This window comes from Myotis lucifugus, unplaced genomic scaffold (assembly GCF_000147115.1).
Source record: "Myotis lucifugus unplaced genomic scaffold, Myoluc2.0 scaffold_60, whole genome shotgun sequence".
Lineage (NCBI taxonomy): Eukaryota > Metazoa > Chordata > Mammalia > Chiroptera > Vespertilionidae > Myotis > Myotis lucifugus.
The window spans coordinates 939,781-966,691 of NW_005871108.1; the positions used below are offsets into that span (position 1 = coordinate 939,781).

The 26,911-nt window shown below is 36.6% G+C and overlaps 1 protein-coding gene across 1 annotated transcript; it reads right to left on the reverse strand.

Annotated features, from left to right (window-relative positions):
• Positions 1-53: 53 nt before the first annotated feature.
• Positions 54-26,451, reverse strand: RAD21L1 (RAD21 cohesin complex component like 1). The gene is made up of 13 exons (XM_006089367.3): positions 26,287-26,451; positions 25,027-25,156; positions 23,412-23,505; positions 21,602-21,708; positions 19,524-19,694; positions 18,529-18,624; positions 17,463-17,573; positions 15,620-15,846; positions 15,284-15,383; positions 14,126-14,250; positions 11,839-11,925; positions 5,195-5,272; positions 54-287 (listed from the first exon to the last, which is right to left on the reverse strand). Exons 1-13 carry the CDS (start codon positions 26,428-26,430, stop codon positions 99-101), a joined length of 1,659 nt encoding a protein of 552 aa, XP_006089429.1. The 5' UTR covers positions 26,431-26,451; the 3' UTR covers positions 54-98.
• Positions 26,452-26,911: the final 460 nt, after the last annotated feature.

Genomic DNA, 26,911 nt, shown 5'->3' on the forward strand with positions numbered 1-26,911 from the left:
TCAGACCTTCAGCTGCTTCCAGGCGGCTGCTGCATTAAATCGAACAATCTATACAGAAATTCCAATGATGACATAAATCTGCATGTTCTGAATTTCCTTCATATTTTATGGAACATTGGTCCCACTGTAGCTATAATATCTGCATAGGGGGCACTCTGGCTCAGCTCAATAGCCCGCTGTTTTTTTAGGACAAGAAAGCTATAAAATCTGGCAGCAGCTTGTTTTCGGTCACTATTTCTGCAGAGAGTCATCAGACTAAAGCACTTCATTCCTGTCCTGTGAGATTCCTGGGAAAAGAATTAGAAAAGAGAAAAGGAAAGGCAAACAAGATCACTAGAAGTAGAGCAGGCTGTGGATGCACAATGAACAACAAAATATTGGCATTTTTAATAAGTGACTGTGAAAGCCTTACATGGAGAAATGCAAATGACTCGTGAGTAAGCTTAAAAACTATATAGGTCATTGAGCACAAGCTTGGTTCATTGAGAAATGCATGCAAAAGAGCTCTAAAGCGTTATACAAATTCCTAATGTGTTATACAAATGTTAGGTCTTTTAAAAAATTGATGTTAACATAAATGGCTTCTGTGGAAAGTGTAATTAATTTAGGCTTGCAGGGAGAGGAAAATCCACAGGACTTTGGGAGGCTCCTAATGCAATGAAGATTATAAGCTATCAGGCTTCTCTTCCTTAAAGGCACTGAGTGATGGTGGTTACTATGAAATTCTAGCAGTAAATATAGAATTCTATTTTGTATATCTCAGTGATAGGGCAATATGACTATATAAATATCTCCCAGTTTCTTTGCACAGGTTAAAAAGATGTTGGTTTCATCATAGGGTAACTGTGAACCTAATAGAAAAAGTTGAGGTAAAAATGAAGGGTTTAATTATGGATGAAGAGAACTCCTTTTATGAAGACTTGTACCTGGTATCAGATTCCTAGAATAGAAGTACGGTTTTTAGTTAGAAATGCTGGCCAGTATCCCTGTGAGTACGGTACTTCTTGGATAGTTGTGAAGCATTTTTAGAAATATCATATACAAGTGTATGTGTTGTTGTTGTTTTTTTTTTTTTACCAGTTCATACCATTTAACAAATTAATAAGCTAAATACTGTATCTCAACCAAAGAAGTGGCCCAGGCTTGGCAACCTTTCAGAGATGGCATGATAAGTCTTCATTTATTCCTGTTCTTGAGAAGATGTGATATGAGTTAGGTGGCTTTCTCCCCTGGGAGGGAGCAGGGACAGCCCTTTCAATTTCAAGAATCCATTTGAAAACCACTCTGAGTGGACAGATATGCAAGGTTCAACAATGTGCTTATTCTGTTCCCTCCAGACACCCCTCTAAAACGAAGGAAAAGAAATATAAGGTAACAAAGAAAGGAAATAAAGACAAAGAAAGTGGAAGACTGATGGACTTTGCAGAGTGGAGAAAGCTGAAACCCAAGTGCTAACAGGGAGGAAAGCCAACAAAAAGCAAGCCAATTTGAGCTATAGAACCTTTGGAAACCTCGGGAATTAGAGGCAACAGCATATGATGAGCTGGAGATATGGAGTGAAGCTGAAAACAGGAGAATTTCTTGAAAGTCTACTTGGGAGCAGTTGACCCTCAAGTCCACTCCACCACTTCACAGAACCAAGACACAGCTGTACCCTAGCAGGCTATTTACCCTGCGAGAGAGCAGGGACAGTCCTTTCAACTTTTAGAACCCTTTTGAAAAAATACCCTGAGGGGACAAATGTGCAAGACTGAACATATGTGCTTACTCTGTTTCCCCCAGAAAGCTCTCTAAAATGAAGGAGGCAGGAAGATGCTTTTCTGGAGACAGCAACCATTGGGATGAGACTCTAGCCTTGGGACACCAGGCACTGTGGATGGTAGAGAAATGTCATCCCACAAACGAGGGGGGTAAGTATAATCTACACCCTAAACAGTAAGAGAGTCAGCCTCTCCCTGACCCACTTTTGGTTCCCAAACCATGGGCATCATGCTTATACGTATATGCTAGGCAAATGTAAGGATTAAGCTGGGAAAACTGTCCATTTTGAGAAAAAACATACCTATAGGTAATGACATCAGTGTGTGTGTGTGTGTGTGTGTGTGTGGTGGGGGGAGGGGAACCACCCAATTACTTCCGTAAGTCTACAAGTACCACCCATGCTCTAGAATAAAAGGTTAATATGCAAATTGACTGAATGGTGGAACGACCGGTCGCTATGATGCACACTGATCACCAATGCAGGAGCTGCCCCCTGGTGTTCAGTGTGTTCCCACAGTGGGGGAGCAGGCCTAAGCCATCAGTCGGACATCCCCCGAGGGCTCCTGAACTCGAGAGGGTGCAGGCCAGGCTGAGGGATGCCCCCACCCCCCGTGCACGAATTTCGTGCACCGGGCCTCTAGTGTTTATATAACTTTGAATCAGATTTTGGTGTTTCACTCTTAAATAAAAACAGGTAACCTAAGGTTCATCAGACATTTGAGTAAAAGTTCTGACATTCAAGAGCAAAAATGAAAGAATTCAAGAGAATCAGTAAGGAAACAGAGATAATGCAGGGAGCAAAAGAAAATTATAACCTCTAAAAGTTAAGAAAAGAGACTACATCAGTAAAAAATGATTAGGATGATATGAGAGAAAGCTGAGCAGTGGTTTGCTTGGGGATGGGAGAGATGGGACAAGGGATTATCAAGAGGCACAAGGAAACTTTTTGGGATTGTACATATGTGCAGTATCTTTTTTTGTTGTTGTTAATCCTCACCCGAGGATATTTTTCCATTGATTTTTAGGGAGAATGGAAGAGAAAGGGGGAAGACAAAGAGAAACATCGATGTGAGAGAAACACATCGATTGGTTGCCTCCTGCACGAGCCCCGACCAGGGGCCAGGGCCCGAGGAGCCTGCAACCAAGGTACATGCCCTTGACTGGAATCGAACCCGGGACCTTTTGGTCCACAGGCCAATGTTCTATCCACTGAGCCAAACCGGCTAGGGCCATATGTTCAATATCTTGATTGTGGTAATGGTTTCACAGGTATATACATATGCCAAAACTTATCTAACTGTATACTTTAAATAGGTATGGGTTTTTGTATATTGTACCTCAATGAAGCTATTAAAATGAGATAAATAATAAGATGAGTATGCTATAAAACAAACAAATGAAACCCCACCTAAAACCTAACAAAAAACTCCTAGAAAACAAACAAACAAACAAAAAAGGTAAAAGCAGAAATAAAATTCAATAGATTGGAAGATAAAGTTGAAGAAATATCCTAAACAGTAGAAAAACAACAACAAAGGAAATTAATAAAGGAGACACAAGATTTTTTAAAATTGAAGGTGCAATTTAGGAGATCCTGCATCTGACCCATCTGGACCCATTGGGCAGTCTAGAAAGAGAGGATAGATTAACAACAAGGAGAAAATCCAAGAAATAATAATAATAAAAAAATTCCCTAGAACTTAAGGGCATGAACTTTCAGAATAAAGAACCTGCTATACACTCAGCACAATAAATGAAAAAAGATTCAAACCAAAGCACATCATCATGAAATTTCAGACCAATACGGATAAAGAAAAGATCTAACAGTTTCCGGAGAGAAAATAAAGGTCACTTACAAAGGATCACCAACCAAACAGCATCTGACTTTTCAATAACAACCAAGAAGCCTAGAAATGTTACAAAAGTCGTTAACATCTGAGAGATGACATTTCAAACTATGTTCAGAGACAACCAAACAAGTTAAAAGTAAAATAAAGAAATTTTCAGCCTTGTATGTAGGGTCTCCTATGCGCTCCGTGTCTCAGGAAATTATGACAGTATGCTGACCAAAAGGAAGATCAAAGTACCAGGAAACAGAGGAATCAACATAGGAAAAGGACAAAGGAATTCAATGTTATGGTAAAGGAATGTCCCAAGACAAAAACTGTGGGGCAGACCTAGAGAACAACTAATCCAGAGTAGAACAAAAGGATGATGAGCTCCAGGAGGAATAGCTTCAAGGAAAAGAAAATGAAACCAATGAATTATGTTGCCAGAAAGTTTGGAAAAATAATTAAGAATGGATATATAGACACTAGGAAAAAGAACGATTACCTACCCCCCTCATACAGTTGATAAGAAAATAAATGTAATTACACTATGAAGTTTCAATGTGGACTAATTTTTAACATAGTCTTTGGGGGTGATATCCATTCTCTTCTTCCTCCATGGTAATAGAATTATTACCTGGGCCCCAGATTGTCAGAGAAGGACTACATTTCCCAGCTAGATGTGACAAGGTGACTAAGAGCTGGTCAATGAAATGAGAAAAATGATACACACAATAACTGAGTTGTGCCCTTAAAAGAAAATTTGCTGCTGATTGGAATGCAGCAAAGCCATTTTGGATCATGAGAACAAAAAAATGAGATAAAGGGAAAGGTGGGTCTCTGACAAGTTTGTGAGAACACCTGCCATGCCAGTTGGTACTTTTACCTGAGAGACAAAAAAGTCTACCTTTTTAAGCCACTGATATTTTGGCTCTCTGTCACAATCAAACCTGCGTTATAACTACTACAATTATAACATTATAAGCACTGAATACTGGGCTCAAATATACTGAGGAGGGGTGAGATGTAATTAAGCTAAGTTTTCATTAGAAAGAAGTAAATAAAACTTAAAGCTAAAATATCAAGAGCAGTAAAACAAGTCATTAGAAATATGGATATAAATACTAAAAGAAACAGCTTAATATAGTTGCTTTTGGTGAGCAGGACTTAGAGATAAGAAGGGAACAGGCCTCACAGCATAGTACTATTAAACTTTCAAAATTACCTACATGTATTTTTTGATAAAAATATGTTAAATTTTAAAATTATGGTTCACTCATAAACTGTTACAAATTAAGTTCCACATTGAATATTTGTTAATAGTATGCTAAAAATAAGAATGGAACATAAAATAGATGTCTAGGGGCATGGGAATGGGTAAGAAGTTGCTTAGAGCTTCTAATTAGAACTGTGTTGATGTAGGCACAAAAAACAGACTCCCATAATTAGCCTTGCGGATATTGCTCAAAATCATCTCACGAATCTGGCCTCAATAAAAACATAATGAAAAATGGTTTCATTTTTACTGACCTCTAGAAAACTGAAGTTAACATTTTACTTATTTTTAAAAATAAAAATAGGGTTAACAAACCCTACCATCTTACCCGCAAATCATTTAACAGCCGATGTATTCTTCGATTCCATCTCTTTGCCTCAATATTTTGTTCACTTCCCAATGACTCCTGTTTGAATGATTGATAAAATATTTCACTTAACCAAATTTTACTGAATGTTTACTATTTGTCAGGCATAGTGGTAGCTGCTACAAGAAACACAATTATAACACTGGGCTCTGCAAATAAGGAGCTTATAGCCTGATTAACAGAGAACAAGACTAGAATTCAAATATAGATCAACCTCTGTAGTATTACATCTATACTCCCCAGGTTACCTTCTTTTTATTAAAATTTGTATTACATTTATTGGGGTGACATTGGTTAATCACATTATATAGGTTTCAGATGTACAATTTTATAATACATTACCTGTATACTGTATTGTGTGTTCACAACCCCAAATCAAGTCTCCTTCCATTGTCACTTATCCCCCCTTTACCCTCTTCTACCTCCATCCACATCCATCTTTCCCTTCTGGTAATCACAATACTGTTGTCTGTGACTATGAGGTTTTTTTGTTTTTGTTTTTTGCGTAATCCCTTTATCTTTTTCGCCCAGCCCACCACCCCTACACCCCTTCGACAGCTGTCAATCTGTTCTCTGTATCTATGAGTCTGCTTCTATTTTTTTATTTATTTTTTATTTTTGTTAATTCTCACCCGAAGATATTTTCCCATTGACTTTTAGAGACAGTGGGGGGCGGGGGGGGGGGGAGAGAGAGAGAGAGAAAGAGAGAGAGAGAGAGAGAGAGGAACATCGATGTGAGAGAGACACATTGATTGGTTGCCTCCTGCATGTATCCCGACTGGCTGGACTGGGGCTGGAGCCTGCAACCCAGGTACGTTCCCTTGACCAGGAATCAAACCTGAGACCGTTCAGTGTGCAGGCCGATGCTCTAACCACTTGGAAACACCAGCCAGGGCAAATCTGTTTCATTTTGTTGATGGTTTCCTTTGCTGTGCAAAACTTTTTAGTTTGATGTAGTCCCATTTGTTTATTTTTTCTTTTGTTTCCCTTGTCTGAGGAGATGTATCAGAAAAAATATCTCTATGAGAAATGTCCAATATTTTACTGCCTGTATTTTCTTCTAGGATTTTTATGGTTTCAAGTCTAACACTTAAGTCTTTTATCCATTTTGAGTTTATTCTTGTGACCAGTATAAGAAGGTGGTCCAATTTCATTTTTTTTGCAGTTATCTGTCCAATTTTCTAACACCATTTATTGAATAGACCAGTGGTCGCCAACCTCTTGGACCTCACAGACCACCAGAGGTCCACAGACCACCGGTTGGTGACCGCTGGAATAGACTGTCTTTACCTCATTGCATGTTCTTGCCTCCTTTGTCATACATTTTAAATATATATATACATATACATATATATATATATACATTATTGATTTCAGAGAGAGGAAGGGAGGGGGAGAGGGAGACAGAAACATGAGAGAATCATTAATTGGCTGCTTCCTGCACACCCTTACTGGGGATTGAGCTGCAACTTGGGCATGTGCCCTGATCAGGAATGGAACCTTGAACTTCTGATTCATGGAGCAACACTCAACCACTGAGCCACACTGACCAGGCTGTCAAATATTAATTGACCATAAAGATGTGGGTTTATTCTGGGCTCTCTATTCTGTTCCATTCATTAAATGTCTGTTTTTATGCCAGCACCATGCGGTTTTGATTATTATGGCCTTGTAGTATAGTTTGGTATCAGGTAGTGTGATTCCTCCAACTTTGTTCTTTCTCAAGATTGCTGTGGCTACTCGGAGTCTTTTGTGGTTCCATATAAATTTTTGGAATATTTGTTCTAGTTCTGTGAAATACGCCATTGGTATCTTGATAGGAATTGCATTGAATCTATAGATTGCTTTGGGTAGTATGGGCATTTTAATGATATTAATTCTTCCTATCCATGAACACTGTATAGGCTTCCACTTATTTGTATCTTCAGTGTCTTATAATTTTCTGAGTACAGATCTTTTACATCCTTGGTTAAATTTATTCCTAGGTGTTGTTTCTTTTAATACAATTGTAAATTGGATTGTTTTCTTACTTTTCCTTTCTGATACTTCATTATTGATGTATATAAATGCAACTGATTTCTGGATATTCATTTTGTATCTTGCTACTTTACTGAATTAATTTATCAGTCCTGGTAGTTTCTTGGTGGAATCGTTAGAGGTCTATATATACAGTATCATGTCATCTGCCCCAGGCAATCTTCTGATAAGGGGCTCCAGAGTAGGAGATTCTGTTGTCTTTACTGGTAATGCATCCAGGGCATTGGGCCCTTGCTTTGAAAAACAGTCAGCAAAGATCACCACTTTTGGCTAGGACTTATTTCAGCTCTGGTTAATCTGAACTTAGTTAACAGGAGTAAACATAAAGCTATATATTAAAAAACCTGCCTTGTAAAGGCCTTTATCTGAACTTACTTGGTGATACAAGAGCTCTTAACAATAACTGATGTTTAGCAGTTTGTGTACAATTGGGTTAGAAACCTTTCAGATTTTGAGGGTGCCTTGCCCAAAAGAGATCAACCAACTGCCTATCGTTATCTGAATAGATTCATTCTTTTCTGTTTTTAAACCTTCAGCAACACCTCAGTATTGAAAAACCGTAAAGTTGAAATCCCTTCACAGGAACCCACTCAAAGCCCTTATCATCTAACACCTTATGAGCTGAGAACAGAACTGGACATAAGAAAGGTGCTGTTGAATCTGATAAAAAAGCAGAACCACAAAGAGTTGGGGCAAGGAAAGTGGCCCAAATCTGACCTACTTTATACTTTTCCCTAAGCTAGCTCTGACCATGCAACACAACAGCATCTGTGTCACCTTTTCACGGGTTCACTGTCCTGCTTTCATGTATATCTCTGGAGCCTGGATACTTCCTAAAAGTGCTTTCAATTACAAGGACTCCAAAATGATTTCAGAGAACTCCAGAATATTCTGTATGACATTTTATTCTTTTTAAAAAATATTTTCTATTGATTTCAGAGAGGAAGAGGGAGAGAGAGAAAAAAATCAATAATGAGAGAGAATCATTGATCGGCTGCCTTCTGCACGTCTCTATTGGGGATCGAGCCTGCAACCTGGGCATGTGCCCTTGACTAGAATTGAACTGGGATCCTTCAGTCAGCAGGCCGACACTCTATCTGCTGAGCCAAACCAGCTAGGGCCTGTCTGACATTTTAAATTATTTGAGGCTAAGGGGACTGCTGAGTCCCCATCCCCACCAGCTTTATGGCTTCCTGATCCTACCGATGCTGTATCCTTTCTTACATTCTAAAGAAAATTTGAAAATATGGTCACTTTATTCTGAAGAGTTTTCCCAATCCCTCCAGTTACAATGGATGTTTACTCCTTTCTGGTCTGTTCTTGGATAAATGAGCTCATCCAATTACTAATGTTGATTTTTATTGTTAAATACACAAAATGCTATTTTTCAAATGTAAAAAGCAATGGTCCAACTCTTTGTTAAAGATCCACGAGACTGAAGCTTGACCTATATTGCACAACTAAACTAACCAAGAAAAGGTTCAGAAGAAATAGTTTGTGTGCTTTGCTGAATGAAACCTGTCCACTTGATCTATCTGGACACCCTACAACTGAATCCTTTGTGTAGAAAGCCCAGTGGATTATTAAAACAGCTGAACTTGTGCTGTGTTGTGGTTTGCTCGAAAATAACCTGTGTCTATAGAGGCAAAGAGAAAAGAGAACATAAATCAACCCACTTCAGGTTCAGCTGTTTAAATGCTTCAGGTAAAAAGTTTAGGTATTTATTCTGTTCTAGATTATCCAGAGAATTCAGTCTGTTTTCCACCTATGAAAAAAGAAAATCTAATAACCTTAGAACTCATCATAATGATTATTTAAAATATCAAGCATTCAATGTTTTGATATTATTAACTAAGAAACTTCTGCTAAAATTCATTACAATCTTAAAAATGCTTTTAGCACTCTGGGCAAAAACTAGAGAAAGAAGATAATAATATATATTGAGTTAGGCAGGTCAAACATTACTTCTAGCTTTGCTTTTTTTGTGATTCTGTGATTTCATTTTTTATTTATAAAATTAATAAAGGTTAAAAAAATAGGGTACATCTGCAGGAAAACAAGCCCTTTCATGTACTTCTGATGAATATGTAAGTTGATAAAATTCTTTTGTAAAAAACAATTTGTCAATATATATCAAAAGTTCTAAAAATGATCATACTCTTTGCTCTAATAATTTCATATCATGAAGTAACTGTAGAGGTGCAGACTGATCTATATAGCCTGGATGTTCACTGCAGCATTATTTATAACTAGAGGCCCGGTGCACGGATTCGTGCACTGGTGGGGTCCCAAAACCCGCTCTCTGACCCCTGAAGGGTCCCGGATTGTGGTTCTTGGGTGACACACCCTGGAATTGGGCTCCCTCTTCTCTGGTTCCCTGTGCATCACCCGAGAACCGCAGCTCCTGTGTTGAGCGTCTGCCCCCTGGTGGTCATTGCATGTCATAGCTACTGACCAGTCGACTGGTCACTTAGGCTTTTATATATATAGTTTTGCTATTGACCTGTGGCCCTTTGAGCAGGCTATGTTCTTTCTCAAGTCTTATATAGATACAGGCCAGAGGTTCTCAACCTGTGGGTCGCAACCCCTTTGGCGGTCGAACAACCCCTTTGGGGTCGAATGACCCCTTTCACAGGGGTCGCCTAAGACCATCCTGCATATCAGATATTTATGTTATGATTCATAACAGTAGCAACATTACAGTTATGAAGTAGCAATGAAAATAATTTTATGGTTGGGTCACAACATGAGGAACTGTATTTAAAGGGCCAGAAGGTTAAGAACCACTGATATAGGCTTTGAGCCATATAATCTTTTGGGAAAAAGATTCCCATATATTTTTTGATAAATATAGTAAAATTTCCTTTTTTAATCATTTAAAACATTTTCAATTACAGTTGACATACATTATTATATTAGTTTCAACTGTACACCCCACTGATAAGACATTACATAACTTACTAAGTGATCAACCAGACAAATCTTGTATCATCTGACACCATACTTAGTTATTAGAATATTATTGACTATATTCCCTATGCTGTGCTTTACATCCCCATGACTATTCTGTAATAACCAATTTGTACTTCTTAATCTCTTCACCTTTTTCACCTAATCCCCTCCCTTCTCTCAATCATCAAAATGTTCTCTGTATCTATGAGTCTGTTTCCATTCTGTTTGTTCATTTATTTTGTCTTTTACATTCAATTGTTGATAGATATGTATTTATTGCCACTTTATTGTTCATATTTTTAATTTTCTTCTTTTTAAAGAAGACCCTTTAACATTTCATACAATACTGGTTTGGTGGTGATGAACTCCTTTAGCTTTTTCTTATCTGGGAAGTTCTTTATTGGTCCAGCTCTTGCCCTGATGGCAGACAATTCAGTTCCTCTCCACATGTCCCTGGTGCCTTTCAAGCTGCTATCCCAGTGCTAGAGTTCAGAGAGAGTCTGAGTAAGTCAGTGTGTGGGCCCTTTAAAAGGAACTGCCTGGTACTCCAGTAGCCCTCCCTTTCCCTCAGCCTAAATCCCTGCTCTTTTTGTTGTTGTTATTGTTTGTTAATCCTCACCTGAGGATATTTTTTCCATTGATTTTTAGAGAGAGTTGAAGGGAGGGAGGGAGGTAAGAAAGGAAAAAGGGAGAGAGAGAGTCAGAAGGAGTGAGAGAGAGAAAGAGAGAGAGAGAGAGAGAGACATAGATATGAGATACATTGATTGGCTGCCTCCTGCATGCACCAGGGGATCAAATCTACAACCCAGGTATGCACCCTTGACTGGGAATCAAACCCAAGACCCTTCACTGTGCAGGCCTACACTCACTTGAGGCAATCCCTGCTGGTTCTTACAGCTGGAACTTATGGGGCTTCCCTTCCTGGAACTGGAACCCTGGGTTGGGGGGCCTGGTTGGAGCTGGGACCTCTTGCTCCTCAGCTGAGATATCCCTCCTGATTTTTATCTGCCACACATGGATGTGGGATCAGCTGGTTCTGCATCTCCACCCCTCCTACCAGTCTCTATGTGGCTTCTTCTTTAATTCCCTAGTTATAGGGCTTCCATTCAGCCAGATTTCAGTCAGTTCTGAATGATGGTTGTTCTTTTTTTTTTTTTTTTTAAATGATGGTTGTTCTATAGTTTAGTTGTAATTTTGTGGTTGTGGCAGGATGAGAGTACTGCATTTACCTACACCACCATCTTGACCAGAAGTCCCCTAAAATAAATTTCAAATGCCTTAGGCCACACCCCTAATATAACTCTTTCTCTAGAGATTTTATAAGAATAACTTAAAACAGTGATTGTCAACCTTTTTAATCTGTTACTACTTTTGATAAACATAAATTCTCACAGATTCCTTTAAAATTATTTGAAGTTTCAAAACAAAAAAGCCAAAGCAATTCTGAAATTGTATTATCAAACCACTCACACACACATTTGTTGAGATAACTAATATAAATTATAATTTTAGAAAGTAACATTATAACTCTAAAAACCAATTTTTAGGTAAATAAGGTGTTAAACATTTAGGAACAAAGTTTTTAAGAACATTTCCAAGACTATACATATATTTACCAATTCAACTGAACCATTTTCAATTCCTTGTGCCAAGGTAACATTCATTAAAGAGGATTCCTCAGCAGCCAAAGAAACAATATCCTGCTAAAACAAATTAGAAAAAAATGGGTAAGTTATCACAGTAGTAGTCGTCATCACAGGAACAATCTCATTTTGTTAAATGTTTTAATCACATGAATGCTCATTTATAAAGCTAATTTAAAATACCATATTCCAGGTAGGCTGCCTCCAACGTAAATATTCCTGTTTTCCATATGCCTCCTACAAAAGAAGAACTTGCATGCCCCTTCCCCCTTGCTTCCTATCCTTGTCACTCCTATATCTCTCGCCACTGCAGATCTCATATCAAAAGTCTCTGCTGCTGTGTAGCTGAGGTCACTTTCCTTTGAAGCATTTTATCTAGCCCCAGTCCCCTACCTCTATTCTCATGCCAGTACCAGGTGGCAGAATTAGGAGATCTGCAAGTAGAGAGGGTGAGAATGAGAAAAGGGATATTACTATCCCCACCCAGGGCCATGGCAGGATTCTTCCACCACTGCTGGAGCTGTCACTGGCAAAAGGGAAGAAAAACTATCTGGAAGGGGAACAGAGACATAAAGGAAGAAGGAAAAAGAGAAAGCCAGGAATTCTTCATTTCCCATCCTCTCCCCTTTTCATTGCTATAGAAGCTGTCAGCCTTTTTCATCTTCAACCTGTCGCCAAGCTTCATACCCCAGGTGTCTGTCATCTATGATCTTGACTAAGTTGGGAGCTTCCTACAACAGTTTCTTACTTGATTTTTCACTTCAGTTTTAAAAAATTTTAGTGAATATGAGGAGTTGCATTTTATTCTTTAATATACATATTTGTGGAAACATGTTTTTCTCTCTTAATTTTTATGAATATTCTACATTTTAGATACTCTCAATTCTTCAGTTACTCTACATAAAATTCTGTTTTATGAAGAGTTGAAATGATTAATTGGAATCAATATTTTCCTGTCCCTTCAAACTGATTGTTTTCTCATTCCTGGCTATATTTCACATCTGTTTACCATTTTTGGAAGAAGAATAAGAATGAAATTGAAGGTTAAAGCATGAGCATAGGATAAAGGAGTAAAAGGTTCAAAAGAACCAGTGCATCAATCTCTTTCCTTCACTCCAAGCACTTGGGAAAATCAATTAAAAATTTTTTTTTATTGATTTCAGAGAGGAAGGGACAGGGGGGAGATAGAAACATCAATGATGAGAGAAAAATCATTGATTGGCTGCCTCCTGCATGCCCCCTACTGGGGATGGAGCCTGCAACCCGGACATGTGCCCTTGATTGGAATTGAACCCGGGACCCTTCAGTCCACAGGTCGACGCTCTATTCACGGAGCCAAACCAGCTAGGGTGAAATCAATTTTGTTAATGTTAAAAAGTCATAAACTAAACAAGCTTGTTTAGTCATAATTTTCAGTAGTTGTGCTCTAAGAAATGCCTGAGCCCAAATAAAGGAGAGTAGTATCCCAGTATCCAATATCTAGTATGTTATCTAATATTTAGTAAAACACATTCTCTTTTAGTGCATTATGAAATTGGCTTCCCTTCCAAGGGCATTCAGTTTCAATGTGGGCTGACTCTGAATTCCCAGAGTGGTTATCAAAGTACAGTGATGATGGGACAGAGTAGAAAAGCACTGGTTTATTTTTATTTGGTATGGCTACAATATTTACATTTGTACAGCCAATAAAGTGACAATTGAGAAAATATTTCATAGTACATTGTTTCCAAATAACTATGTTTTTTAAGTAAAAGTTATGTCTTCAAATAAAAAAAATGTTTAAAATTTTATTTTGGTCATGGAATCTTTAGATAGTCTTTCAGATGCAAAGCTAAGGTAACTGGTGGGTCCAAAACATACTATTTTAAAGGTGGGAAGGGTGAATTTAGATCAAAATCAAAACACAGGTGAATTGTCTAGAGTCTTAGAAGATTCCATGACAAACTGGGGCCTAGTAATATTCCCGGCATATAACCAGATTCAAGTACAATCACTTATTTAATGCTCCACACAAAGTACTATTTCAGTATGAAACGGCTTTTCTTGTGATTAACTATCCTAAACTTCTAGAAAATCCTGTTGTACAGATGAAAATCATGTTTTATCCTGTAGTACTGCTACTTACTGAAGAAATTACAGGACAGTATGAGATGAAAATATAAACTATAAATGTAAGAAGAAACTAATTAGAGTCTCAACATTCCTTTAATATATCTTGTCAGAAAAATAGTATCTTTATGATTCTCTTTGGTTAACTTACCTCAGAGCTAATATTTTTATTAGTATCCTCATGAGAGCTATAATGAGATTCATCAGTCACATCCTGCCAACTTTTGGGTTGGCTTAACTCTTGCCAGGAATTTGGATCTTTCATCATGGAGGTCTCTGAATTATTAAGGAAGTAAAAAAGATTTTACCAAAATATCTTTCCAACTTAAATTCGAATATGATTGTTATAAAAGAAAACTTCTGACACTGTGATCCATTGAAACAAAGTGTGTTCATGCCCTAACCGGTTTGGCTCAGTGGATAGAGCGTCAGCCTGTGGACTCAAGGGTCCCAGGTTTGATTCTGGTCAAGGGCATGTGCCTTGGTTGCAGGCACATCCCCGGTAGGGAGTGTGCAGGAGGCAGCTGATCGATGTTTCTCTCTCATCGATGTTTCTGACTATCCCTCTCCCTTCCTATCTGTAAAAAGTCAATAAAATATATTTTTTAAAAAAGGGTGTTCAAACTCTCTCTGACACAGATTTATCTGCCCTTTCCCCACATCTGCCTCTTTTTCACCTCCACCCCCCATTCTGCACCAACTATCTCCTCAGCACTTACCCCCATACTCACAGACAACAGGGATCGTTCAAGCCCACTTAGTATATCGTTCAGCTGATTTTAATGATTTCAGGAAAGGTGGTCAGGTAGCAGAGGCTCACTCACCACATAAGTTGGCTTTATTATTCCTTTATAATAGTCACAATAATAATCAGCAATTATTAATACTCCATGTATCCTCTGGGTGCATGGAAATATCTGTCTCAGGTTAACTGTATTGTTTAAATGCTGTTATCACTAGGTGACTTTTTTCATGTTGTTTTAAAGTGAAACATTAACTTACTAGGTATAAAATTTTTCTTTGTTGGAGGTTTGTGAATACTGCCTTGGGGTGGAGGCGGTGGGAAAGTGTGAGATTAAGAGTAGTACACACTGTATATAAACTTCATCTTTTTATGTAGCTTTGTGGACAAAAATTAATCCATAAAGCTGAAAAATACAATGCTTACATAACAATTTCTTTTAAATTCAAATATTCTTCTAGAGATAGCATTTATAGTTTGGATATAAAGGTGGATCCCATCCTCATTTTGAAATGTAAAAGGAAATTTTACATTCCCCTCAACATCAACAGAATTAGGATGTCTTACCTACTACGTTTCTGCCCCCCATTTCTTCACTTATTGATTCCTTTTGTATCAATTTTCTTCCAAGTTTAAAGCCAGAAGACAGAAAGCATTTTGTAAACAACTGTAAAAATACACATTTTTGTTTCTAGATTTTGTACAAGTAAAGCAATTCAATAAATACAAGCAAATGTGCTAAAAAGTCAAAATTATAATTCATGCACACACATCCAGCATATTAATTAAAAATAAAGAGGTATTGTTTTCCAAGTTTAAGTTCTTGACTATATGAGTGTAAATATGTGTTTATTTATTTGTAAGTAAACATTGCCCCCATGTAAAAGGATGGAAAACTATTACCATTTTCAGTTCAGTATGAATCAAATCCTGGGTAGCAGATGACAGAAGTGTATCCACTCCTCCCCTTGTTTTCCACATCATCAGTCTTTGGGTAGGAGGTGCAAGTTCCAAAACCATGAGCGTGTCAGCAAAGAAAGTAAGCTGTTTATGCATAGTTTTGCTGCTGATCTCCTTGACTGGATCTATGAGCAATTTCCTCTTTTTGTTTTTCCTTTTCCAAGCAATATCTAAATATAAGAAATAGGCACAAATGTGATTGATTGTACAGCTTTGTAAAATATTCTAGGCACCGCATATCTAAGAAATGTCTACCACAATACAACCTACAGAGATGCATCGAGAAGAAAATTCTCTTCTTTCTACTGGAAATTATGCTTTACAAAGTTTTTGCACAACTAGAGTGTCTAAGCAGCCAAGAATTCACACACTTTGAGGTGTTTCTCTAAGGCTCTGAGGAGAATTCTGTTGACCTACTTAGTGGACAACTGAGAAAATGTAGAGCAGAGGGTATATGGATGAGGAAGTCACTCAATTCTGAGGTTCCTTAAAATATATACATAACAGAATAACTTTTGAAACATTGACTTGTATTTGTCCAGCATATTTTTTCCTTTCCCACTAAAATTCATACACAAAGTCTAAGTGGGTAGCCCATGGGATTTCGTTCCTATAGGACATTTTACCAGGTAGAAAGCAAAAGTTAAGTTTTTCCTTAGCAAAGATGTAAAAGGGGAGGGAAGGTGAGATTTCCAAGAATGTGAAGATCTGGGATCAGATGGAGCCAGAAAGAACAGAAACCAGATTGCTGACGTGCCTCAGTGAAATCCTGGGATAAGATCCCAGAGGAGCTGGCTGTGTGATGACTCCAGAAGCTATGCAGGCTGGGACAGTGGGCACCACAGCCAGTGTGGTTGATAACCAGGCGTTCCCTTCCACTGGTCACATATTTCCCCCAAATTTTGATATCACATGGCTTAGGGCAGATAAGGGAGCAGACTGAAATTCTTGAGAACCACTGGGGTAGAGGCTCAGAATTGAATTTGGTAAAGAAAAACTTGAATGCTTTATTCCTGGCATGTCTGAGTTTATAAACTGAAATCCATATCAAATATACTACTTAAAACTAGTGCCTCCTAAAAGGTGTAGTTATATATTAGATTCATATTTATTGTTATTCCTAAAAACATGCTTGAGGTTAAACATTAGAAAAGATAGTACCTCTCTTCTGGTTCTTTTATTATGCCTTATTTGATATTCATTTATGTGTTTATTTATTTAGTGATGAGATTGTAAGCTTCCTTTTTATTGAGTTTATTGGGGTGGCATTGGTTAATAATACAGGTTTCAAGTGCACAACTCAATGAAATATCACATGTATAATTCATCATGCACCTATTGCCAAGTAAAGTATCTTTCCATCCTCATTTATCCCCAATTTGCCCTCTTCCACCTCCCCTACCCCACTTCCCTCTGGCTATCACCATACTTTTGTCTGTGTCTATGTGTTAAACATATATATTAAAATTACATATATATATATAATTTTAATTTCCTTAATAGCAAGAACTATGTCTTCTTCATTTGTGTCCAATACAGAGTAATGGCTCAATAACTACTGGAATTGAACTCAGTTTAAAATTTTCCAGTTTCCCAAACTGGAAATATGGTTTGATCAGAACAGAATATAATGAAAGGGTCATCTCAAAGTTCCTTCACACTCTTCCCTTTGTATTACAAATGTTATTACTAGATTGCCAACCTCCTAAAATATTTCATAGATTATTCAACTATTTAACAGTGAATAAGATAGTAGGTGTCAAAAATAAAAACATGAATGACTGACCTGACGTATCAATCGGAACAAGGGTAAATCCTTCCTCTTCATTTGATAATGTGGTTTCATGCATTTTTTCATTTTCCAGTAGATGTATACACTCTGGATTATCTGGTTCTACTAATCAACATCACCATAAAAGGAATTATAAAAATAATAGCTGGAGGACTATTTGAAAATTAAAGTGAAAGAGAGACTAATTGAATATTCATATTGCCATCTGGAGCCACATCTGAATTGTTAGAATCATGTATTTAATAGAGTTGAAGCGGCTCAGCTATTATATGGTCTGGGACCCACAGTGTCTAGGTGAGTCAGGTATGATCACCCTCTTTTGCTCATGTGACATCTAAGGCTGGACTTCGATGTGACTGTGACTATAGTTTCAGTGAAAGTGAAAACAGTGGTACTAACCATAATAACTGACTTAAATGTGATTATATGTCTGCTAAAATTTTTATGATCTATTAAATAATTTAATTAATAGTTGACCCATGAAAACATAACTAAAATTTAATTGTCTATCTCTTGTAACATTTTAAATTTCTACTATTGTGTTAGAAACCAATATCACATGAACGTGAAGCCAATCATATTTTTAATGCTCAAAAAAAAAAAAAGCAGACAAAAAGACCTCAAATCATTTGAGGTGCCTTCACATAAATTTCAAGTAGAAAATATCCTCCCATTTGTAATTTCTCTCAAATTGTATATAGGTTGTCAAACCATATTAATATGACATTAATATAATTAATAACCATATTAATGTCAAACATTAACGATGTTTTTACCATGTAACATATGTTGTTTTAATGATTCAAAAGCACAGTATTTTGGCAAAGTATTTAAATGTGCTCTCATACCAAATTAACCCAGTCCTTGATAAATAACTACTATTGTACCTTTCTCAGAACCCAGTATCTTAATCTGCATTGTATTGAGTCATACTAAAGTTTGCAGGACATTTTTTATTATCTTCCAATATACTATACTGCTACTTAAACCCAGAAGTTCTAAAGCTTAATTTGAATATTAGCCACTGTTCACTTTCTACACAAAGAAAATTTCAACATACCCACTATAGTATTGGGAGGCTCAGGAGGCATGGAAACTTCTTTGTTCAAATGCATGTCTTCTAACAGGATATTTTCATCATCTTGTAATAGGTTGTCTTGAAAAACACAATAAATACTTTTGTCATACAGAGTTGAATCTATCATTTGTTCACTAAACGTTGATTGGCATTATATGCAAAGCATTGTGAAAGGATACAAAAACAAATTAATCCTACTTAATTAGATTTGATTGGATACATAGATTATCACATTTCATGCAGGATGACATAGAATTTTATATACTTAATTTTCTTTCCTTTATTTAAAATATATTTTTAGAGGTTTGATTTCAGGAAATACTATACTAATACTAAGATAGTAGCCTTGTTACAAAGCCATGTTTAGTTTCAGATCAAGAAATAAAAGTGTTCAAACTCCTTTGGTAGAGATCTAAGGTAGAGCCACTATTTTTTCATATTTTCAAAATTCCAGAAATTTGCCATAACCAGCCTTTTAATGTAGGCCAGAGAATTAAAAAATATTTGATGTATAACAATCAATATCTTTAAAATATGTGCATTTGGATATCCTAGTTTTTGTCTACACTATTACACTTTTATATAATATAAAAATAAAAAATGACATAAAATGCTGGACATAGAATAGCCCTCCCACAATTTCTGTTAAAGAAAACAATGTTTTTTGGTATATGACCTAGTATATTTTGTGAGGACTATACTAAGCTCATTCTTTCCCTTCTAAAAATTAGAAAATTTAAAAAATTAAAGCAAGCAGTATTTCACAATCTATATAGAAAATATGTTTAAACAGATGGCTATTTACTTAGACCTAGCCTAAATGTTTAAATATATTACAAGCTTTGAAAACTTGTGTAAAAAATGTGTGGATTTATATTAAGCATACCTAAAATTTTAGTTTGATCTAATAAATCTACTAGTACATTAGTAATTTCATAGAAATAAATATCCAATTTCTATAGAACCAGACAGCATACCAATCATTTCTCCTGCAGCCCCTTCATCACCAAATCCATCTCCACTGTCATAGAGCAGAGATTTTTCTGCATTGAGGCTTCCAGAACTATGTTCAACTAAAGGACCATTGGAATTCAGCAAGATGTTGTCATCAAAGAAGCTATGGCTTCTGAGGATTTCAGCTTCCGCCCCTAAATAAATACATATCATGAATACTGAGTTAATCAGAAAAACACAGAATTTTAGGGTTAGAAGGAAATGCATATATCATCTTCTATAGCCCCTTCCCCTCATTTTACAGGTAAGGAAAAATGAAAGCTAAAACACTTAGTTAATTATTGAACTAAAGTCACTCGGTTAATTAGCGGATACTGGATTTCTAGCCTAACACTTTTTCTAATACAATAAGAAAAAAGAAAGTCAAAACATCAGGAGAGAGCTTTTAGTTGGTACAGTTTAATAATTCTTCTACTTTAGGTAGGTCATGTCCTGCTTGACCAAGTATTATTTCAAGGATACTTGCTTGTGTTGTTTATCCATAATGGGGGGTTAGAAAAATAAGAAATATGTTTGCCTTCTTAGGAATGAAAAGAATGGGCTTACTACATTCATTCAATAAGTACCTATTGAATGACTGGGTATTAGGCAATATGCAGGGGATTGGAGATACAACAGTAAAAAGAGAAAAATTAACTAACATTAACTGAGTGCTTATTATGTGCATTACATTATGCAATGGAAGATACTATTACTAATATAATCCTCATTGTACAAACAAGGAAACACATCTACAGGAAGGTTTTGTAATGTGCACACAGTTACACTCTAATACTAGTAAATGACAAAGCCAGGATCTGAACCCAGCAGAGCTGGTGGTAGGGTAGTATCAGTGTTAGAATTCTGACTGGTAAAATATTTTGCCAAGTGGAAGTTTATGACAGAAAACTCCTAAGACACTTTCAGCACCAGATAAACTCCCTCCTTCAAACTAGCCTTCTTCCAAATTGACTGAGAGCACATATTCTCTCCCTTCCCTGGGTTTAAATCTCTATGTCCAGGAGTCTGAAATCCCAGAGTGTCAGAGTTTGGTCTTTCCTGTTCACCCTCTAACAATCCATGTTAGTGCTAGTCAGTAAATAAAATCATGAAGTACCACTCAGATTGAAAATTCTTCTATAGGCACACATCTTCCAGAAAGTAAGAGTTTAAAAAGGCAACCTTTATTGTGCTGGACTAAAGATTTGCTCAAAAGAAAAGACTGACTTTTCAAAAAGAACTAAAAGTATATCCACATTTTCCAGGTACAGCTTGATAGCACACTCCCCCGCCCCTTCCCCCCCCAGCCCCTCCCCCCCGCCCAAAATCAGTCTTGGTCAATAAGATAACATTTATGAAAAGACACCTATATTTATATTCCTAGCACTGAGCATCACAAGAACCGAGATTACACAAATACAATTAATGAAATAATCATTGTCTTCAATCTTATATTGTATTCAGAATAGGATGGATTAATATTAAACATTTCTTGAAGGACATTAGATTTAAATTAGTTTTTGAAGAATAGAAATATCACTTACTGGTAGAAAGGATTAAAGGGGGGGGTATAAGGAAAATAACCCTGTGATGTTGCTAGAAGTATCACAATTTAGGGGAGTAAAGCAGTAAGGGATAGGGCAGTAAGGCTCAGAGAAGTTAGGTAATTTGTCCAGTATCACACAGCAAGTCCACAGAGAAAGCCCATATTCGAACCCAGGTTTGTCGGTCTACTAAGAACATGTTCTTCCCACATATACTAGAAAAAGGCAAGGACAATACTATTGGGGGTTAAATTTATACATCAAAAGATTCATTTTAAGGATATTTCTACTGGCATAGAAATAGCTATTTCTATTGGCATAGTTTTAATCCAAAACCGCAAATAAAGGGTGTCCCTCCAAAATGCATACACACTTTAACAACTGATAGCTCAATTTTAAAAACGAAATGTATTTTAATAAACATTGCCTTTATAATTATTCAAAGTGTCTATATACATTTTTGGGGACATTCTATATAATTGATTATGATGTAATTTTGATTTCCCAAATATTCTCACCAAAGTTCCCAGCTTGGAAAAGTAGAACATTGTGATAATCTTCTCTAAGTGTGATTTCTTCTGGTCTGCTTTGGTTCTGAGTAAATTTTTCTAAAACACCAATAGCACTATGGAGAATATAAAATTGAGGAAAACATGTGAACAGAACATGTTTTATAGTATATTGCAAAACAACAAAAATAACCCTAAAACAAAAAAACAGATTTTATTATAAAAATAAAGATTTTTATTTTCTCAATAGTATTATTTATAAACACTAGTTTCTTATACATGCCTATGACCTCCAGGTTGCAAAGTCCAATGGTCAACTCTCAGTTCTATCTTACTTACCCCAACCAATAGCATCTGAAATAGATGTTAACTTCCCTCCTTATGAAACACTTTCTATTTTTGGCCTCTGGAATACCACTCTCTCTTAATTTTCTTTCTATCCCATTGGTTGCTCCTTTTCCATCTCCTTTATTATCCTTCCTCATCTCCCAGACTATTAACTATTAGGAATGACCCAACACTCAGTCTGTAGTTCTTGATCTCATTTTCTCCCTTACTCCCTCTCTCCCTTTAAAATCTATACTTACTCCCTTGGGGATCTCCGATGACTCATGGCGGAAGTTCATCTAAATATTCACAACTCCCAAATTGATACATCCCATCCATACCTCTTTCCTGAATTTCAGACCCAGATATTCAACTACCCTCCTACTCCCCTTGGATGTATAACAGTCACCTTAAAACTTATGTCCAAAACCTAATTTACTTCTTTCACACTGTCCCTCTTAAACCTGCCATTCTGTAGTTATCCTAATATCATTAAGTGGTAACTCCATTCTCATGCCAAAAACCATCCTTCACATCTCTTTCTCTTAAAGCCATATCCAATCAGCAAATTCAGTTGGCTCTGACTTCAAAGTATATTCATAATTTGACTGTTATGCCTCGATATAAATGAAGACTGAGAACTAATGACATACACTGTCATCTCTCACCTGGACTTCTTACTGCAATAATCTTCTCACAGGTTCTCTGCTTCCCCCCTTTTCCCCTATAGTGAGTGGCCAAAGAGAGCACTAGAAATCCAGTCAAGTGCAATCACTCTCCTATTCAAAACCCTCCTGTGCTCCCCAAGTAAAATAAAAGTCCTTATTGTAGCCCCACATCTGCCTTCCTGGCTACCTCTCTGACCTCATTTCTTACCACTCAGACCCTCATTTACTCTACTCCAGTCTCACCTGCCTCCTTGCTGTTCCTTGAAAATGCCCAGTGCACTCTGCCTTAGCACCTTTCTTTCCACTTGCTCTACCTGAAATATTCTTCCTCGCATTATTGAATGATTTGTTCCTTTACCTCCTTCAGGTTTCTGTTCTGACCTTATTAGAAAAGTCTGGCCTGACCATTCTGTTACTCACCAGTATTTTATTTTCTATTTCTCTTCATAATGATGATCATCTCATAATGTATATTTACTTGTTTATTTGTTTATTGTCTGTCTACTCCAACTAAAATGTAAGATTCATGCTGCCAGGAACTGTGTTTTACTCATTGCTATCTCCTCTGTGCCTAGAACAGTGTCTGGCATATAGAAGGCACTCAATAATTATTTACTGAATGAATGGATGAATATACTATCCATATTGCAAATTTAGCAAATATAATGATATTTGTTTGGTGTTCTTTGAAATTTCACACTAAATTTAAGTCTTTGTCTATGTGTTTACTTCAGTTAACTACATCCATTTGCATTCATGATATCTGAAGATGAAAACAATAAAATATCAAGAAAGTCAAATTGAAGGAAAATAAAACAACTTACTTCACATTCTGGATTTCAAAATCATGAAATTCTTCTGGCAGTGTGATAGCACTGTAAGATGCTTCAAAATTCTCCTTCGGAAGGTCAACTAGTCCTGAAAAGAATAAAAAACCACATTCAATAAATCACCATGCTATGCAAAATAGAAACTCCCAACTGAATCTTTTTTATTTAAATAAGACTTTCTCTCACTGGACTACTGCTTAGTCTCCTAACTGGTTCCCTTGTATCCACTCCTGCCTCTCTCCAGTCCATTCTCTGCAAAGTAGCCAGAGTGATATTTTAAATACAAAATCAGATCAGATCACTCCCATGTTTAAAATGATTCAGTGACTTTCCCAGTGCATTTAAATAAAATCCCAATTTCTAATCAGGGCCTCTGCAGCCCTACAAACCTATCAGCATCATCTAACGACACTCTTTCCCTCACTGACTATACTCCAACCATACTGGTCTTTTTGTTCCCTGAACAAGTTAAGCACTTTTTCACCTCAAGACCTTTGCCCTTACAGTTCCCTCTGCCCAGAATGCTATTCCCTCAGGGACTTTTTAGATGACTGGGTATTTCTCATTCTTCAAGTTTGAGCTTAAATGCTATTCTCTCGGAAAGTTTTTTCCTGACTAACCTAACTAAAATAAGATGTGCTGTTATTTTCTGGGCAGTAATCTTTTTATATTCCTTCACAGCATAATCACAATCTGTCATTATTGTAATAATTTAAAAAACTGCTTCATTATCAGATTTCCTCACCACACCAAAAGGGATCTATTTGTCTTGTTTCTCCTTGTATCCCAGAGCCTAGCATAGTGTTTCACATAAAGTATGGGGGCAATGAACATTGTGGAATAAATGAAATAATGAACAAATGAACCATATTCAATATAATTTTAAATCTACATAGAGATTATACAAATATTTTAAATAAAGAAAAAACACTGTCAATCCTGATTCAATAAATACTCATTGAGGGAATAGTATATACAAGGAACTGAGAAAAATACTATTAGAAATTCAGAAAATAAATGACAAAGATATTGCCTTCAAGAAGCTTACAGACCAGTGTGAGAGGCAAAGCCTGTAACTAAATAACCATAATACAAGATGGAAAATGATTTTTTAAAATTAAATTTAAAGGCATTATATTTATATTACATGTAAATCTCTAGCACTTTGGGATAGCTAGAGATTTAAAAAATATTTTATTAATAGCATGCTATTTAAGGGGTCTTGATAATTCTGAAAACAATGACAATTATTGATATCTAGGTTTTGTCAATTACACTATTTCTAATTTATCTCAAAAGGCAAAAACAGATATGGCAAACAAAGTAACACATTGAAAACTGAATATCAGAGTGTGTTGCACAAGTGTGGTAGCTTTGTGTATATTTCTTACATAAACATGCAGAAACATTACAGGTTTTTGAAAGCATAACCTTTTCTACAAACACAGGAAAAGAATGAAGGAAAGAATATAATTTGTCCTTAACCATGGAAACTTAGTTCGGTCAAAAGAAAGATTACTTTCACTATACTCAACCTGGATTTATGGAGTTCCGCCAATTAAAAGAGCCCACCTGAAATAAAAATGCAAAAGGGAACCAAGACATATACCTGGGCGAAATGTCATCTTCATTTTAAGCAATGCTTCGCTGCAATCTGCCAAAAGATATTTTGCCTTCCTATTATAGATCCGAACAACTCCCAAGAGAAGATGTCCTGAAGTCCGGAGTGCAATTTTTACCTTTCAAGAATTTTTAAAGTATTAGAATATTAAAAATTAGATTCACAAACTCTGTTCTTTGACAATTATAAAATCATAAGAATTTCTTTTCTTTAAAATCAGACATTTTGTATTCTTATTTAAAGTGAATTGCTTAACTTCTACCTCACCTAGTAAAATAGTTAACATTTTTTTTCTTCTATGAAGATAATCTAATGTGGCATTTAAGTGAAGTATGCTATGATGGGCTTCATGGGAAGAATACAAAGTCTGCAGTCAGGCAGATTTGGGTTCAAGCCTTGGCTCAACTGCTAACGCTGAGTCATTTAACCTTCCTGAACTTCAAGCAACGGTTAGGACCGAATGAACAGAATGACCCATTGACCAGTCGTCATGATGTGCACTGACAACCAGGGGAAGACGCTCAGTGCAGGAGTTGCCCCCTGGTGGTCAGTGCACTCCAACAGCCAACCTCCCACAGCCCCTACCCCCAGGCCCTGATTAGGGGGGCCAGCAGGCCAGCCTCCCATGGTCCCTCCCCCTGGCTGGCTGGCCCCTTGATAGGCCTCTATCACCGGCTAGGCTGAGGGACCCCACCCATGCATGAATTCGTGTACCAGGCTTCTAAAATATATATATACATATCATATATGATATATGTATGATATATTTATCACCTATATGTACAGATGATAAATGTTATAGCAGTGGTTCTCAACCTTCCTAATGCCACGACCCTTTAATACAGTTCCTCATGTTGTGGTGACCTGCAACCATAAAATTATTTTTGTTGCTACTTCATAACTGTAATTTTGCTACTGTTATGAATCGTAATGTAAATATCTGATATGCAGGATGTATTTTCATTGTTACAAATTGAACATAATTAAAGCATAGTGATTAATCACAAAACAATATGTAATTATATATGTGTTTTCCGATGGTCTTAGGCGACCCCTGTGAAAGGGTCGTTCGACCCCCAAAGGGGTCGAAACCCACAGGTTGAGAACCGCTGTGCTATAGGAACTAAAAGAGAGACCAATTGAGAAATAAAACATCCCGGGAAATATGTTCCATGATATTATGTATTTTAATTCATTTCCTCTCTGTAAGTCATGGCAAATACACGCTATATTTAAACAATAACATACCTTAGGTGAAATAATTTTCTCAATGATTGTCTCTAGATTACATTCAGATACATGGGCCTTTGTGAGTTTCTTCTCCCAGTGAGCGGCAAGCCAGATTTTGGCCAATGGCCCCCGCTTACTCATAAGCACATGTGTGTAGAACATGCTGCCTGTGTTCCTTAGTTGCGTTTAGTGAACAAGAGAGAATATTAAAAGCTGTTTAAAATTTGATTACTAAAGCTTTTCAGTACTAATTGACAGCAAGCAAAAACACTTTTCCTTCGTTCTATAAAATAAGGCTCAGATTACCTTCTAGTTTGATGTGTTATTCAGTTCAAATTATTTTTTCGTAAAGAAGAAACCCTTATTTAAAATACAAAATAATAAACTAATGACAGAGCTCTATTAGATTGTGAATCACCCCTGGTTTAAAGGTATCCTGACCACTGATCCCTGTTTGCATTTTAGTTATTTTATCCTATAAAGGGTTCTCTTATTAATATGGTCAAATAAGTAGAGGAGGGAGCCTGAAAAAAAAAAGATATGGGAACAGGGGGAAAAAACAATGAATTGGAAAAGGTGGGCTGAGCTAGGAAAAGAGAAGACAGGGCACCTCTTTTCTAAGACACAGGAATTTGAGACGTGT

Excerpts from the sequence above, each read along its gene's own strand:
- RAD21L1 (XM_006089367.3), bottom strand. The coding sequence starts at position 26,430 with ATGTTCTACACACATGTGCTTATGAGTAAGCGGGGGCCATTGGCCAAA. Across the intron at positions 5,273-11,838 it reads AAAATGGTTCAGTTGAATTG|GAGTCATTGGGAAGTGAACA; the intron begins GTAAATATATGT and ends TCATTCAAACAG. Across the intron at positions 288-5,194 it reads GGCTGTTAAATGATTTGCGG|GAATCTCACAGGACAGGAAT; the intron begins GTAAGATGGTAG and ends TTCTTTTCCCAG.